The sequence below is a fragment of the Anopheles marshallii genome, chromosome 3 (genome assembly GCF_943734725.1).
Source record: "Anopheles marshallii chromosome 3, idAnoMarsDA_429_01, whole genome shotgun sequence".
Taxonomy (NCBI): Eukaryota; Metazoa; Arthropoda; class Insecta; order Diptera; family Culicidae; genus Anopheles; species Anopheles marshallii.
In genome coordinates, this window is record NC_071327.1 from 50,280,795 (window position 1) to 50,297,800 (window position 17,006).

General features: G+C 44.4%; 1 protein-coding gene across 1 annotated transcript in view; it reads right to left on the reverse strand.

Moving 5' to 3' along the window:
- Window positions 1–16,507, reverse strand: part of LOC128711292 (uncharacterized) — an 87,802-nt gene extending 71,295 nt beyond the window's left edge. Inside the window, exon 1 of the mRNA XM_053806159.1 lies at window positions 16,430–16,507. Within this exon, the coding sequence (XP_053662134.1) occupies window positions 16,430–16,507 (78 nt within the window). The remainder of the gene's footprint in view (window positions 1–16,429) is intronic.
- Between the last annotated feature and the right edge of the window lie 499 nt (window positions 16,508–17,006).

The window sequence follows — 17,006 nt, forward strand, 5'->3', positions numbered from 1 at the left end:
TCCTGTGCCTTGTTGTCGGGTTAAGTTGGCGGTTTCCCCAAAAAAAGAAAAAAGTAAACGTTTCAGTTTCACTTTCATGTGTGTTTCCTGAAGGTGTATTTATATCTCTACGGTTTTTTTTTTCATTCTTCTCACCCCTATTTGGAGCCCTATTTGCGTATCCACACCGATGTGCACTTCCGCAAAGTAAATGAAAGAAGGGGCTCCCGCTTATCGGGACGGAGTAGGCAACACAGCAATACCGATTCTCGGGGATGGGTTTGTTTTGGGTTGGGTGTTTGTAGAAACCGACAGCAGAATCGAATAAGCTTGCTGATACTGATAAGCGCTAATCGGGACATAATCAGCGGTGCGCTTAAAACGGAACCCCTGGTGCTGTACGAGCCAATCGATTACCTGTTAGATGGGCGCGAGTTGCAACGTGTTGTCAATGGAATAAATTATGTGCCAAAAATTAGCCTTCAATTAAACCAAGCACAGATTCGCACCATTTTTTTTATCGACATCAAATCCAAACCAAAACCGCATCCATCATCGCGGAGGGTGGTGAATAGAATTGTGCAAAATCATGGTGCGAAAGGTGAGGTGAGCAAGAAAAAGATTTTAAGTCACCAGCTGGTGTGGAGATTATCCTCATCGAAATCCGTGTTCTCAACTTAATCTTAACTCACCCATAAACTCGAACAGTATGATAAGAATATCAAACACAAAGTTCCGCAAAATATGAGCTGATTTCACACTCTTAACTACCCTTATAAACGTGTTAAAAGAAAATACCACACGTCATCTACAAATACGACCAACAACGCATCAACGGTCGCTTATCAATGTCACACTGCCGCTAGTGCTGTGTGTGTGGCTGATGGGTGGGAAAGCACTTAAAAAATGTAAACAAACCACCATCCCATGTACGTATCTGTGCAACTCTTCCACCCTGCGTCTGGAAAAAAAAATGCGGTCATCACTCACCCAATAATTACTGGAGAGCGTTACTCATCCAATCGTACCACGGAAATAACGTAACCCTCGCGTATTGAATGACATGATGAGTTTAGATGAAGATTATCCAAAACGAAAGAAAGGACACTTGGAAGGTTTGCTAACGGATGAAACTGAAGATATTCTGAGGTCTTAGACAACAATTATCATGTAACCTGTTTGGCTGTTTATCTTTTATTGGTCTCACTTTTATTCTCTCTTTCTCTCTCTCTCTCTCTCTCTCTCTCTTTCTTTCTTTCTCTGTTCCGTAATGCTCATGTAAAATTGTTTTAATTGCACTTTCCCTTAATTGAAAGCGGTCCCTTGAGGTCCAAGAGCACAACATATGCCGTACGGTGATTATTACCTTCTACCCCCCACACAACCACATACAGTCATGAGGAAAGCCAGCAGAATGTTCTTCCCGGTTCCATATCACTGAGCACAGAGGTCTGACTCCAAAGCACAAAAAAAAAACATCAGTCACAATCCTGGGTCCAAGCTAGATGAGCGCATGTGAGGAACGTTTTGCAGGAAGACACTTTTCACGCATGGCTTACGCAAACTGCCACGCACCACCATATCCTGATGGAACACCCCTATGTGAAACAGAATGTCTGCAAAGAATGAAACATTCAAATGTCCCAGGAACTCACACACCGGGATACATCATCAACAATGAACCTAGGAACCCAAGTACAAATTGTAGCCACCTTTCAAGTGCATCCCGGCTGCATTGGCTGCCTTCACCGAAAACTTCGTCAACAATAGCCGGTGAAGAATCCATCCCATAACGCAATATATGCCGCATCACCTTGGTTCTCTGCAACTCCACCTCGTCTCGCCAAAAAGGGGTTGATGGTAGTTAAATAGATATCGAAATAGATTATGTTAATTACAGGCTCCAGTGTGTTGCTGCAGCAGGACGCACGACTGATGATGGTGATTATCATTATGATTATATATTGCGCTATATAAATACTTTTCTGTCTCATTGCGCGATCCCCGTTGTTGTTGCTGTGGTGCGTTTGCATACGGTCAACGAATCTCGCACAACTCGCACCTTTCCCGGTTTGTTTTGACCCCGTTTTTGCACAATCAGCAAATGGAAGGTATTAAGTATGCCGCTCGCCGAATGGGATGGGTCAGTTTGGACGGTGACTAATTTAAGTCGGAAGTTGTAAAAAAGTGATCTGATCCTTCCCTAACCTAGCCGTTCACTGACCCTCGCATTCGTTCGGCCGGTTCGTACCGTTGATCGCAAGGGAGGAAGATGATTTCTGTTTGTGCTAATTCGAAAGACGGAAGCACCAGCAAGATGGGTTCTGACGAGCAGTTGGTCGTTGGCCGAATGGAAGGTGATGGATTCTTATGGATATTTTGTGCGTGTGAGAATATTGTGAGATGATTGTAATCGGATAGGAGGAGGAGGTTAATAGCTTTGGATATACATGAAAGGGTAACACGATTGAACTCTTATGATAAATGTCAAGACCACACAAATAAGAAAGAGCCAAGATGTCCGATTGAAACATGAAAAAAACACTATTTGAATATTATTGTGCAGCGTTTCAACTGGTAGCATTGTCATCAGGCGGTGATGGTTATTTGTAAGCATTACGTTAATTTTGTACTCGATTCCTGTATGTCTAATAATATTATTGAACATCACAAGAACGCATGTACCGTAAATAAAGGTAAACGGAAAAAAGTTCAGTTTCCCATGGACAATCCTACACTTCCCCTAATAACTTACCGTAGTCATTTGTTTCCGAAAAATTAGCTTTTTTTCCGTGCTTCCTGACCTTAATTACCAATTGATCATCCGTCTCTGCTAGCACAGCTCCCTGTTACGGTTCGGTGGCCCCACCGGTGCCACCACATTACGAGAGATGGGTTTGGTCAGGCCGGAAATCCAACAGTTGCATAATACTGGCGCACCATTCGAAGCGCATCTTCTCACGTTTGCATATCGCCATAAATCGTGTCCATAGCTATAAAGCCAGGACGACGACGCACCTTTATTTGGAATCGATTCTTGAACCATGAACATTCGATCATTTGCTGCCGCGTTGGTGTTTATTTCGGTTTGAAAATGAAATTTTACGAATTAAAACTCCCTCCCGGTAGGGACAAATCTATCAAATGGAGGGATAGTGCATTGCCCATCCGCTGCTTAATCGAATGTGACGGAACGATGGAACCGTACGAATCCTGCGTCCAGCGATTGTTACATCCCGAAGAAACCCGCCAGCAGGAAGTTAATTTTCAACCGCTTCTTTTCCACTCGTTCTTTTGGTTTCACTGCTTGCAGAGGGTGGATTTTGTACAACAAACTGTTGCGCCACAGTGCTCGGGTGCGTGGTGACCCGCCCGAGATAATGACTCGTCTAGGGGTTGCCTTTGAAAGTTCACATTAGCTGACTTGAGTAGAATGTACCAGAGTCGTTGAGGAAAGTCCTGCTTTTACGTGTTCTCCCCTATCGCTATTTGCATGAAGGAACCACTTTTCTTTGCTTGCAATCGGAAAACGAGGGTTGCTGGTGAAATTGCAACGCATTCGGCGCTCTTTTGGGATAGGCGTCGTACCTGGGCGTCGCAACGCGTATGAAGAAGGTTATGGCAAGGAAATAAGATCCTACCATGCACATGCATGCACTCTTCTAGAAACAGGATGAACTAATGGAACCCCCTGTTTGGCTTTTCAAGTATCGTCCCTTCCACTCCTTTACATTAACCCAGGGGGGGATCAGTTCGTCAATCGATGGCAAACCGTTCGCTCCCGGAGCAGACCATGCATGGCTCATCAGCGAAGTGACATCTGTCAATTTAGCTTCCTGTCATTGTTTCGTTTCGTACATGTACGCGTACGCTTTTTCCTTTTCCCCCCCGTTCGCATTCGATAGGGGTTGCGTACTGGCAGGACTTCCGGTCAAGATCATCGGGGAGGTTCTGCGAGTTCTACCAACCGTGCTCATCCATGGATCGAATGGTGCATGGGTCGAGTTTTACATGAAACCTGAATAGGCAAACTGCAATACAGTGGAGTCGGTTACTGTTGTTAATCACAATCCCAAACATTACACCACGCACAGACCGGTTACTGAATGCCTTCTGAACTTTGAATCGGTGTGGTGGCCTACAACAACGCCAACAATCGTTCGAAGCCGGTAACGCATCTGCACGCTAACACCGGTAGGGTCATAAATTAAAATCCCGAAACTGATAAAATCCGCGTTTCTATGTATTAAAGGATTATGTGCAGCAGGGTACAACGCGGCTTAAGGGCACCGGGTGGTTCGTACGTATGTGTTTGAGCGTGGAGGGAGACGGGTTTACATGCAGTAACCCCACATTGGGCCCAAAAGTCACGAAAGGGGTAAGGCACTATGCACCACATGTGGCCCACCACCACAGGTTGACTCGGATCGACCCCCATTGGAACGGAATCAGATCCCAGTTGTATTGGAGTTAGAAATTCTTAGTGCTCTCGCGGGTCATTGTATCGCAGGGTGTTTGAGATAATGTTTTGATTTAATTTATTGATTTTTTAACATTTATTTATCGTTTTTCAGATTCATAGGATAGGATAGCACAAAACTTATTAAAATATTCATCCAAAAACGATATTGCGTTTTAGTGATAATGTTGGAATTCAATTTCTTAAAATTTCCGCCATTAATTTGCTATCCCTTTTTTATAATGACGTCAATTTTACCAGAAATAATTCTTAAAACTTGGAAACTCTTATCTTACTTTCAACTCTTCCAGCTGTACTTTCAGTGTACTAATAACCGAGCGCACTCCAATCCATAATTCTCCCGCGCTAATGCTCTCACACTATTTGTCCCGAAAAAAAAAACAAGTTTTTTGTTCACTTTTTATCCGGGTTCTGTCCCGCACTATACCACACCGCACCTTCTTGTGCCGTTTTTAGAAGCTTAGCATAGTTAGTTCAATGGATAAATGGGTCTACAACGATTCGCGCCCGGTTTCGTCGGGCCTATGAGCGTGACAAAAAAAGACACCCCCAAAGTCACACCGAACCGCCAAGAGTCGAACCGGGCCGCGTATGAAAGAACGGAAGCTAATCCGCGGAAAATACGAACATGCCGTTCGACTGGGCTGTGTGGTCGCGAGGGCCCAGTTGGGTTAGTACGTGTGTCTCCTCCTTGGTATACTTTTTACCTCGCTTTTTCGCGAGCGCCCTAGTGTGGGTTTGTTAGGATGAAGGATTTTTGTTGCCCACTTGCCCACTGTGCCGTGTCGTGGTGTGGAATCTATCGATGCTGCCAGGTCTGCTGCTCCACGGTGTCCCGTCATTGGCCATTGTTGCAACGTTGTAATGCGCTGGCGAGAAAGCTCTTTACATAGTGCCCGTGCACGAACGACGGCTACCCAAATGGGCTTGCATTCAAGCGCAATGGTAGAGCAAAAAAAAAAGAGAAAGACAAAAAAAAACGCCCCTCGATCGAGTGCATATTTTTGCTTTGGCGGAGCAAATTAAACCCATTCCGTAGTGGCGCGACACTAAGTGCTGACAAATGGGAACGGCCAGAAGTCGACCAGATTCGATTCGATTCGAACGCAACACACTTTCGCCACAAATCATAACGCGTGCGGGTCACAATACCTGGAATCAATCTAAACGGCAAATACAGGGCGGAGGGTGTGGGCCCATCATTCCCTGTTACCGTTGTTGTTTCTACTACCGGGGGGCGGGGGTGTCCTTTTATACTGACCTTCGGCGATGGATTAGTGCGGACACGGGACCGCGAGTTTCCGAGCTTGCGCTTTTAAGCTTTGCACAGCGGTGATACGATTTACGAGCTGTTTTTTTGTTACTGTTTTCATCCTACTCACCGGCCGGGTGCTTAATGTCGCTTGTTCAAAGCATTGTTTCTTTTTCACTCCATCGCGCTGACAACATACTCTGGGGTTTATCTGGCCGTGCAGGAGAAGCGCAAGACGAATTAACATAAATTCAATCGCAAATCTTAATCATTAACTGACCGTAGCGTTTCTTCCGTTGTGGATACACCGCGTTATCAGCCATAAAACAGACACACACACACGCTCGATTGGAAGCATTATTATTAAAATGTATTTTATTTTATATGCCGCACGGCCGGTTTCTTTTCTTTCGCGGCAGGCAAACACAACTCCGATAGGCAAACCGCACTGGGGAAAGATTGAAAACGTTCCAACACAACAGCACGACAGATGCGGCTTAAAAAGATGGAAGCTTTATGGATTAAATCATTCACGGACATAATCGGAACGGTCTACCACGGGGTGCATACCACGTTCGATAGAGATGGGGAAGGTTTTTCGCTAATCCTTCAACGGTTTTTTTATTTTGTTTTTCGTTTTGCGTCCTTCTCCTTCTCCAACCCTGATCGCTGATGTGTCTTAAGGATCCATGCTACGGGTAATTGGTCCCGAAAAGGTGGGATTAGCATTTTGGCCCCGGAGTCTGCGATGTTTGAGGTTTGGTTAATCGGGAAGAAAGTATCCACCGTGTGGAGCTTATCGGGCGAAAGGCACTTTCCTCCTCCCTCCCGGGACCCATCGATCGCGCAAGTGGTCGGGTTCCATTAAGTTCACCGGAATCACCCAATCAAGTTTCAACAGTTGGAAGCTGGGTTTCGATTTCGGTAGCCTGCCCGATGATGAGGATGATGATTGAGTCGAGCCATTTTTTGGCGCAAATAAAAAGCAACAGCACAACAGAAAAACGGCAGAGCCGGAGCATTAAGCAAAACACGATCGTAAAGTTAATACCTCAGCCTGGAGGGAGGAGAAGGATTTGGTTCGGCAAAAGACCACAGATAGCTGCGCGGAGCCATTTCCAATCCGATTGGAACGGGTGCGTTGTGCGAACAGAACGCCAACAATCAGCAGGACATTCGGCTTTTTGGGGGATGGATTTAAATTCTCACCTAATTTCATGCGCTTGGGCTGAGGCGGTTGCGTTCGAGGCAGGCCCGTCAGTATGGGATCGTGGGGTTTTGGAGTGAATTTTCGAACGAAGAAGCGACAATAAATAGGTGGCAGACGGTGGTCCGGCACTGTGTACCGGAGGGTCTGTGGCTTGATCCGATCGCATATATTACCGATTTCCTTACGCGAATGCCTAACGCCCCGTTGGAATGATCGCACCAGAGTGAACCAACTGCAGTAGCTCACCGTGAACATAAAGAGCACGAACAGGGACACGAATTATAATCTCACCAAGCTGTATTTATTTTAGCCCCATAGCCGGCTCGTCTCCGCTCACAGCGGCTTTTCGATCGAGGCCTTTAATATCGCAATAAATATTAGCCAACCTTCTTTGATCCTTCTGGCAATGGCAATGGTTCCGATTTTGCAAAGCGAGTGAAAAAAGAAGAGCTATGCAAAAAAATCAAACTGCCACACAACTTATAAAATCTGTAACATCTTCACGCACAACGATCGTGTGCGGAGCGTGAGGTGGATCATGTTTTTCACTGTTTCGAAGAAGCTGCAATGAGAGTTTTGAGGTTTGCGCGTTTTGTATGTTTAAGTTTTAATGTTTCTTGCACAACGAAACCAAAACGGATATGATGCGTACGCGGTGTTGTTATGGGCACATTCCGGCTTAGCGTCTTGGTACAATTTGTGAGAAGAAGCGAGATAAACTACTGCACGAAACTGAGAAACAGAGTGAGAAAAGACGCCGAATGAAACGCGCCGCCCGAGTTGGCAGTTAATGTATGAAAATCCGTCAAAAGATTTAGCGTTTTCACTAATCACCCCAAATCCGCCGACTTGTGCGAATGAGCTTGTTTTGGTGAAGTTTGTTGCCTTTTTTTCTACTGAAGTCGTGTTTTTTTTAAAGCGGGAACCGAGTAGATAGATAAAGCGGGAAAGATTCGGAGCGTTGGGTGGTAAGGCAGAAATAAAATTAATCCCACAGCACGATGAGGAACGGTTTCGGAATGTTTTGAATAATCTTGGATTTAAGAAACAAAAAAAGAGCATCATAATTCTTCTAGCCCGTTCATCGGTATTAACGTCAATGAGGTGAGGTGACTAACCGGAATAGTGCAACAGTGATGTTCTGATAGTTAGAGTTGTTCGTCTAATGCTCTCCAGAGTCGTAATGGTTCCCAGCGCACATAGTTTTGGTACAATTGATGAGTACTGGAAGTATTGAAGAATTTATGCATCGCCAGCAAAAAAGAAACAAAAAAAAAACAACACCGTTGACACTAACACAAACCGACTTCATGTGCGATTAGTATGATTGAGCGAGTTTTAAGCCTCCCAAGGGTTCTAAAGTTTCCGCTTTACATTCCTCTATAAATAATTCTTCACTTCTTCGGTTTTGGGGAAATAATCTTATCCGCCCGCTCGTTTCCCTTCTATTCCTTACTTTCGTCACCACATGTGCGCTTCCTGCGCGCTACGCGCCTCAAGACGAATGTTGACGGACGGATAATCTGTTCCCTTCGCGAGGTTTCCCTCCTACAGTTGGCCTCTTACAAACGGCGGGGGCACCCGTTTCGGAATCGGTTAGGAAATCTCGCGTGCAATCGCAAGCAAGTGTCGCAACCCGGGCCCGAGACACGCAAAAAGGCCGCAAACAAATAATCAGCACGACCGTTTGCTCTGGTGCGGGACCCGGAGTGTTGAGACCCACGTACCAACGTACGGTGTGTGACACAGAAAAAAGGCGACCAGAACGCGCAGCTCGGCAACCGTGAAAATTTTAATCCCACATATATTAATCATACAATAAATTAAAATAATCCAATCGGATTTAAATAATTAATTTATTTTGTATATTATTTATTCCCATCTTACGGTAGTGGTGGAGTGCATCTGCCTCTAGACAGCGAGTGCCTTTGGTGTAATGTCTTGGTAAAATTGCGAATAAAAAAAAAGCCCCCATGCGTTCCTTTCTCTGCGGTTTTCATGGACAAATCCGCACTCCTTCGAATCCAACAGTGGCTACAAATCACCTCGCGAACTTCATGATCCGACACGACGAAACGATACCCTTGATTGGTGGCGGAACACCGAGCGGATCAAGTAAAACGGTGTGTACCACACTAATTACTACTCCCAGGGATTGTGACCGTAACAGTCAGTGTGTCGCAGTCAACTGGACCAAATGTGTTAGCATGTGTTTTGTAAAGTACTCCACGCAAAACGCACATTTCAAACAGGGATAGGAAGGGCAGGAATCATTTCTTTCACCCACAAAGTGTCACAATTACGAGTGTATGCACACTCCCCATGAGCTTCTAGTTACGTATTATTTGCTTTTACATTTTTTAGTAAATGTTACCCTTAAGAACCGAAGGACATTCTGGAGGTGAAAGTCGTCAGTATACTCTTTCTATTACTACCGGAGTAGTTAACTTTACAGCACTTTTACACACACCGAGTACACACAGCACGCACCTTCAGACGCACTATAACTGCCGAACGGAGGTCGGAAGAAACATTCCAACCTCAAAGTCGGCGGTGCAGTGCACGGGGAACCGAAACGGAACGCGGCAACGGTGCTCGCAAACCGAACCGAACCAGCACTGCCTTAATCCGGGATTATATTTATTTTCAGGCGAGTGAGCTATAGCTTTGAACGATTGAAATACGCAGTGAAGAATTCTTTTTCTTCGTCAGACATTCAACCAAACGTCGTCGTCGGATTGCTACCGGAATTTTTCAGTCGTCCTTGAAGAGAGTGAGTAGATTGTGTTTTATGTATCTCTTGTTTTTGAAGTAAACTTAGAAGGAATGTTTCAAAAGTTAAATATACTTCTTGTTATTAGAGTTTGCAAAATAATCACTAAAATCTTTACGATTCAGATAATCAAGAGCAGTATATTTCTTTTATTGGCAAAATAAAAACAGCATGCGCCCTGCTGCTTTTTGCATAAACCTAATCACTGCATTAATTTGTTATTCTTCGCACATGGGACGGGATTTGAATGTTGTTGTTTTTTTTTTGCTCTCTGCCACTGCACCTCTAATCGCTGTATGCATTTCATTCATCATTAAAGCGCTTCTCCACCGTCGTGCGCCATCATCGTTCGACATCGGCATGGGCGTTGTAATTACAGCGAGTTACATCCATGCTCGCTCCATACAAACGGGCGCTCCAACAGAGCCGGCATTAATTTTTACACTACCTCCACTACCACGCATTCACTCTCCCACACTCCGTTGTCAGCCATTTACACCTTTCAGAAAACCGGGAGAAGATGGTCCGAAATGCTCAAGGTGTTCGAGGTGCCCGAGCGCACTCATTACATATCGGACGCTTGGGGAGACGGCGCACTGTTGTGTGGTAGAAAATCAAGAACCATTTGCTTTTGCTTTGCATAATTTATCATACGTGGCTTAGGTGTGAGTGTGTTTTGGTGGGGGAGCAAGCAGTCACAAACCGTATCCATATGTTCCGGTTCCTTCAACGGCAATGAATAAGATATTCAATAATCTCTGCCCGCGCAAGGTTTCACTGCTCCGTCTCTCGGCAAGCTGCAACCTGGGATGGTCTGGTGAGGATTATGAAAAAATCTCCCATATCCCAGAACCGATTTCCACTATCTTTACGTCTGCGGCTACCGTGGCTAGCTAGGGTGGGTGGGTAATTTGATGGTTCTGAACGATGAAGTATTAATTTTTTTTTGTTTTTGGTTGAAAAATACATTTCAATCCCCACTGCGAGAAAGGCATTCCAGGCGGCCAGAGTAATCTTTTTGATGCAATAAGTTTTTTATTCGTTACGCAAAAGAAACAAACATATTCATATACTGATTTGCCATTTTTCACCCGCTCTCTCTCTCTCTCTCTCTCTCTCTCTCTCTCTCTCTCTCTCTCTCTCTCTCTCTCTCTCTCTATCTGTTCATTTCGCTGACTGTGCACCGCCGTGTAACCTTTTGTTTTGTGCGCCTTTAATGCCACGGGATTTAAATCCACGTATGGCTGTATGCGGATCGAAAAAAAATATACCAGCCGGCCACTTAATGCGCGCCAAGAATCGTAACGTGCAAATCAAATCTCTTGACAGTAAAGCCGCGCTTCGGTGCTGGACAAAGTAAGCTCGTACGGTACACAACTACTCATACGCCCGGCCACGGGATAATGGGATGAGGGTTTGTTCTACCAAGGTGAAGGAGGCGAAATCTTGAAGGTAGCAACAGTACCATTGCCAACCCGGCTGAACTGATCCGTCGGCGCGAGGAAAAGGATTAAGAAGATTAAAGCGCGCACGTTCTACTCGAGTACCAGCGTGCTTCTTCCCCTGCCCGTGCCATACCTCTGGCTTAAGCCACTGAAATCGTCTTTCGCTCATTTTTGTAGCTTGAGATTTACGTGTGAAAAATACATCCACCTTTCCCCCCCTCCTGCAATCCTTCCTGTAGCCTCTTGTAACTCCACAAATCTGTTTGTGGAGAATTCTCTTGTCGCCAGCTAAACCCACAAGCTTATCGAGATTGGCTACGGAAGGCATTTTATTTTGTACTTCGTGCCGAGAGAAAATCCAAGAGAAAGAAAGAAGGCAAAAAATGCACATCCACCACCGACCACGACAATTGATTGCGTTCCGATTTGTCCGCGATGCGTGCTGCTGCTGCTGCTGCAACTGCAGCAAGGGTGCAGCGAATCGGTAAATGCCACATAAAAATATCAAAAGTGATTAACCGTTGTGGCCACCGACCGATAGGCGCGCAATTTTACGATCTTAATCCCCGGGGTCACCCGGCCAAACGCGATGGGGCCGGATTAGAGCGGGCGAAAGGCAGAAATCGTTCATTCTGCCAAACCGCAGGGTAACCACGGGCAGATAACATGCGCTCACAGGGTGGGGAGTTTTCTTTTTCCTTTGTTTTCCCCGTGGCCAGCAAGAATGAAAATTGATACGCGTGCTGGTCGCGTAAATCAATTCGTGTCCGTTTTCGTGACGGAAAAAGGAAAGGTACGGATCAAGCTACAATGTTTAGTGCACCGTGAGCGATCCTCTTAAGATTTGTGACCATTTTGGGGGGGAGGTGGGTGATTTTCGTTGGTGGAGTTGGAAAAATAAAAGGATCAGCTTGCGTTTTTCTTCGTCGCTGGCAGGGGTAACGGTACGGAGAGGAACGGATTACATCACGCACCCGTAACCCCGAAGGGCGACCTTTTTGCTTTTGCTCCACTTGGCCTTCCTTCCCATCAAAAACCATTTGCACTGTGCCTGGTGTTGCGCCCCTACCCCAAAATGTGTGACATGCTAATACGGGTCAACGATGTTAGTAAGTGTAAGTTTTTATTTACTACAAACGCTCCAACCGCACGATGACATTGATTCCCGCTAACCTCGCCACACGTGGTAATTGATGTCACGTTCGGCGGTTTTCCCTTTCCATTGGCGAGCGTCTAGGAAATTTATCGTTAATTCGATGGGTTGCGTGAACTGTCGTGAAATGTTACCGATACAGTATAATCTTTTGACGATTAGCAAGAAAGATTATGGCGGGTAATGTTCTTACGCTATCAATGTTTGAAATAATTGTAACAAATTTTAAGTGGAATTGATTTAATCATCGGTTTGAAGTTGTTTGAAACCGAATGTTATTTTAGAAAAATCTGAGTACACCAATTGCTCCATGAAAAACCATAATTTAATTACTATTAATCGAGCATAGACATAAAAATTTTACGATGAAACATTGGCATATTGATTTGAATTTTTGCTGTAAAAATGAAGGAATCATACATTGTTTAAAGTACCCACAGTTAACCCAGTACATTCTAGGGCTACGAAACTTGAACTTAGTTCAAATGGCATGAAACTTTGTAATCTTTTTAAAAATGGTCCATAATAGGGGGCTAGGACATTGTATTTCATAAGCCATCTACAGCACTCGAATTATCTACAGAAGAACAATTCAATTGTTCCAAACAAAATATTATCTGTTTAATTTTCTAAAAATTATATAATCAAATAAATATATTCTGTTTTATTTATTTTTTATTTTTATTAAAATTTTATCAATATGGCTTCCGATGGTATGTTAAAAAAATACATACTTTGGAAGCTTTCTATTTGAATTCGTTTTTACGATTTTTTTAAACGCACTTTGCGCCATAAAAAAAACTTAATTTAATCGCCTAAAATTAATCAAGAAAGTGTTCCTGGCACACTTAACACACTTAAACATTCAACTGATCAGTTGTGCCTCAAAAAAGCTGAAAACTTTAATTAAATAAATACAGTGTTTCAACAAAAAAGGTAATTTTGTTATGAAATTTCATATGCTGGGTTGTAGTGGATTAATTATCTCTAAAATGATAATAAGAACAACGCTAATCGTACATTTTTTTACTCATTAGTATAATTACGAATAAAAATGTATCAAGAACAAATTGTAACAATTTATATCTTTAATCCATTACAATTTCTTTAAAAATATTTATACCAAAAATCATAAAAGATTTTAGTTCAAAATAGCGCAAAATGTAACTTAAAAATATTTGTTACCGTTTGATAAACGCACGCACTTGTACCGAAACAACATTACGGGATCTATGCACCGGTTGCAGCTATTTCCCCCGTATAGCATAAATACCCTTTTCGCCGTAAACACTTCAACTCATGCTTCCATCACGATCATAAAATGGCAAATTTCTAACGAACTCTGCATTCACCGTCAATTAGAGGATCATTTTTCAATGTCCTTTACTTCATTCGGTTCCGATCAATGGAAAGTGCACTGAACCCTGCGGGGGCTGTTCCTCCGCACAAGGAAAATGTATAGAATATGCAAAAGATACAAAAAATAACAATTGTAAAAGAAAACAAAACAAACCCTTTTCCTTCTCTTCGGGCAAAAGGATGCCCTTTTTACAACGGGACTGCAGATACATTTACAATTCTATTTTCGCACTGGTGGATAATGAATGGGTAAAAGATAGTCAAAAGATCATGGATGCATCCTAAATGGATAGATGTTACGATTGCACCATGTGCAGGATGCCATGTATCGGGTCACAAACACAAATGGGATAAAAACTCGTCCACCACCGGCATACACAGCTTCCAGCCGATGGATTAAAGGATGGTAAGGATTCTTCGCTTCGACATCCTTCAAAAGGAAGGTGTGTAAAGGTGAGCGAACCAACGGTTCCGCAAAACAATGCCCTTCACGCGAAACAACACCAAAGAAAAAGGTGCGAAAAGGTGCGATGCGAAAGTCCTTGCAAAACGAGGACCCCGGTAAAAACAATTCCTTAAGCTGTGTTGAGTGTGTTGTTTTTTCCCTCTCGTGTTTGTTCTATTGCTTCTCTTGGTGCAATAAAACCGTAATTCGTTACGTGCCTACCGAGGTGTCCTCTTTGCCACCTTGTTCCTTACTCGCACGGGATCCTTTTGCTTGCAGGATAAAAGAGAAATGCAAGAAAGCCGATGGCAAGATAAAAATATCAGTGTGTAAACACAGTATTTCGGGATCAACCCTGAACCCGGTGTGGTATGTAACCCGGGATCGGGGACGGTCGAACGATAAGACGGACAGGAATTGGGACGAATTAGAGACGGAATAACAAACACCGAAACTAAGCCAAAACAGGACCTTCCGTGCTCATATTTGCTGGAAGTGTTTTTTTTTCTGGTGCACCTCGGTGCCCCGATTAGGACGGCGAAAACTGTTTGCGTTTCACATCACCGATCAAGGATCGTGTATGTCCTGCTATCATAAATCAACGTCTTAAGTCGTCCTTTCTTGGTGGCGTGGCGGTAGGTTCATTAATCTCGATTAACGCGACACGCACGATCGAACCCGATCGACCCCCTGGTAGCTTCTTCCGAATACATCCGTAAACCTTAATTTATCCAGAATTCTCAACCCCGGACATCCGTTTCTTCAGAGTCAGCAGTTGGGTAGCTTTCCTCGAAAGGGGATTGAATGCGGATTATAATCCGTGATCTGTTCCGTGTTGCGTACACTCCGGGCTCGACACATTCTCACTTGGAGCCACCCCGTGGCTATCCTTTTTATTCTTTCTTTAAGATCAACGGTGCGGGAATAAAAATGGGATTAAATATTCCCATCCCATATTCTTGTCTTGGGATAACTACTGTCTCTCTGCAATGGTTCACTCCGTCTTAGACCGCTCGGGGAATGACGGGGAAGAATTTGGGATTATAGAAAGACGGAAGCATTAATTCGATTTATGACAATTAATCGATTGTTAGCTAATGAGGCAGATTTCTCTACCGGGCCGAGGATTATAGGCGTCCCCACCCGTTAACGGGGCAGATTGTGTATAATTCCCGTGTTCTACGAACTAGCATCAGCCGATACGTTGAATCATCGCCTAACGATTGCAACTTGAACTGCTCTTCCCGGTTTCGTATGCGTTTATCGCATTCTTCAACCACCAAACAACGACGAAGGTCAGACACAGGCGCTTCCGACTGTCGAGACGCACCCGATGAATAATGCCCTTCGGTTACGGAGAGCTCCGATAGCAACCGTCTGCCGACTGCCGGTTTCCTAGCATAATCAGTGTAATGTTCTGCAGCAGCGTGTGCAACAGCGTGTCCCCAGTCCACCCACATCGCTTAACGTATCCTTAGCATAACGCTACCAGCGATCCGATAGCGGAGAAAGTGACCGTGCTGATATCAGACACATCCATTAGTAGACGACCTTCCGGCGATGCGGGTGTGTAAAGAGGGTCTTGGTCTTTTTTGTGGTCTGCTTAAGACCGGATGTGCTAATCTGATCTGCGAAATAGAACTGACTCGGTGGCTTATCAAAAGCAAGCGGCTTAAATTTCATAGGAAGGCATCATACAATGGCTGCAATCTATTGACTTAACGTATCACAAGAATTACCAGTCTCTTGCATAGACAATGAACGCGAGTTCGAGTCAGAAATCTAGAAATCCTATGATCGAGATTTAGGAGATAAATGAAATTATTATAAAACACACACAACCGCTAATTCTCATTGTCTAAATTTTGTTTTCCTTCTGTTCGCTGTAATCCACCTTCCACTACCAAATATCCCATTGTTTCAGGATGCACTTATGCATAAAATTGTAGCTTATCCTGTATATGGCACTCGAGGATACAAAAAGATCCTGTTTGCACGGAAAGATCACAAGTTAATCCCAGTGTTAACAGGATTACGAGATAAGCATCGCTACCTCGGGGTCTTGCAATTTGCAAATGACCCAGAAGCTGCCAAAAGTCAAGCACGATGTCAAGCGTACAAGCTCATTACCATCGATCCCGACCATCTACCCAGGGGATGATCCCTGTCGTTGAGAAACGGTGCTGCTCTAACCTTGCACATCCTCATGAAGGGGTTTCCTTCGAAGGTGTACAGGTACGACACCAGCAAGATCTTTCGTCCTTCGACCGTTTAGGACCTCCCAGCCGGGTTCGGGGTTATGGTTGTCTTCAATTAACTACACTCGCACTCACCTGTTCTCCAGTGCTGGCGGCGACCCAAGCTTCAGCGAAGGTTTCCATTGCACTCTGAAAATCCATGCTAAACAACATGCACCACGCCGTGTTTTTGCAGGGTCACTGTTACAATTGCAGGCCTGTTTTTTTCTCCCGTGTTTGCTAACTTACACTTACACACACTCTATTGCCCACTAGTCACAACACACTGCGGAACGATCGTGTTTGAGGCACCTTCTGCAGAGGTGTAGTATCTATGCCGGTGCAAGTCAGTGTTTTCCAGGTGAAACGGCACCGAAAATGTACACAAATGTCATCACACATGCACGAAAAATCGTATTGATCACAGCACTTTTCTTACACACTGTACCACTCTACACCGTATACCACACGCGCGAGTATTGGAGGTGGTTTAAGGTTTGAAGAAACTTTCCTAAATTTCATCACCCACCGGTTTGGCTTCGTAGCATTGGGGCAGCAAATTCGACCGGTTGCTGAAAAGCTAGCTGCCGCACTGATCAACCTCCGATGTCCGATTGCGCGTTGCGTTCGACTCGACGGCTAAGGATTAAATGCTAACCGATTCGCCTGTGCC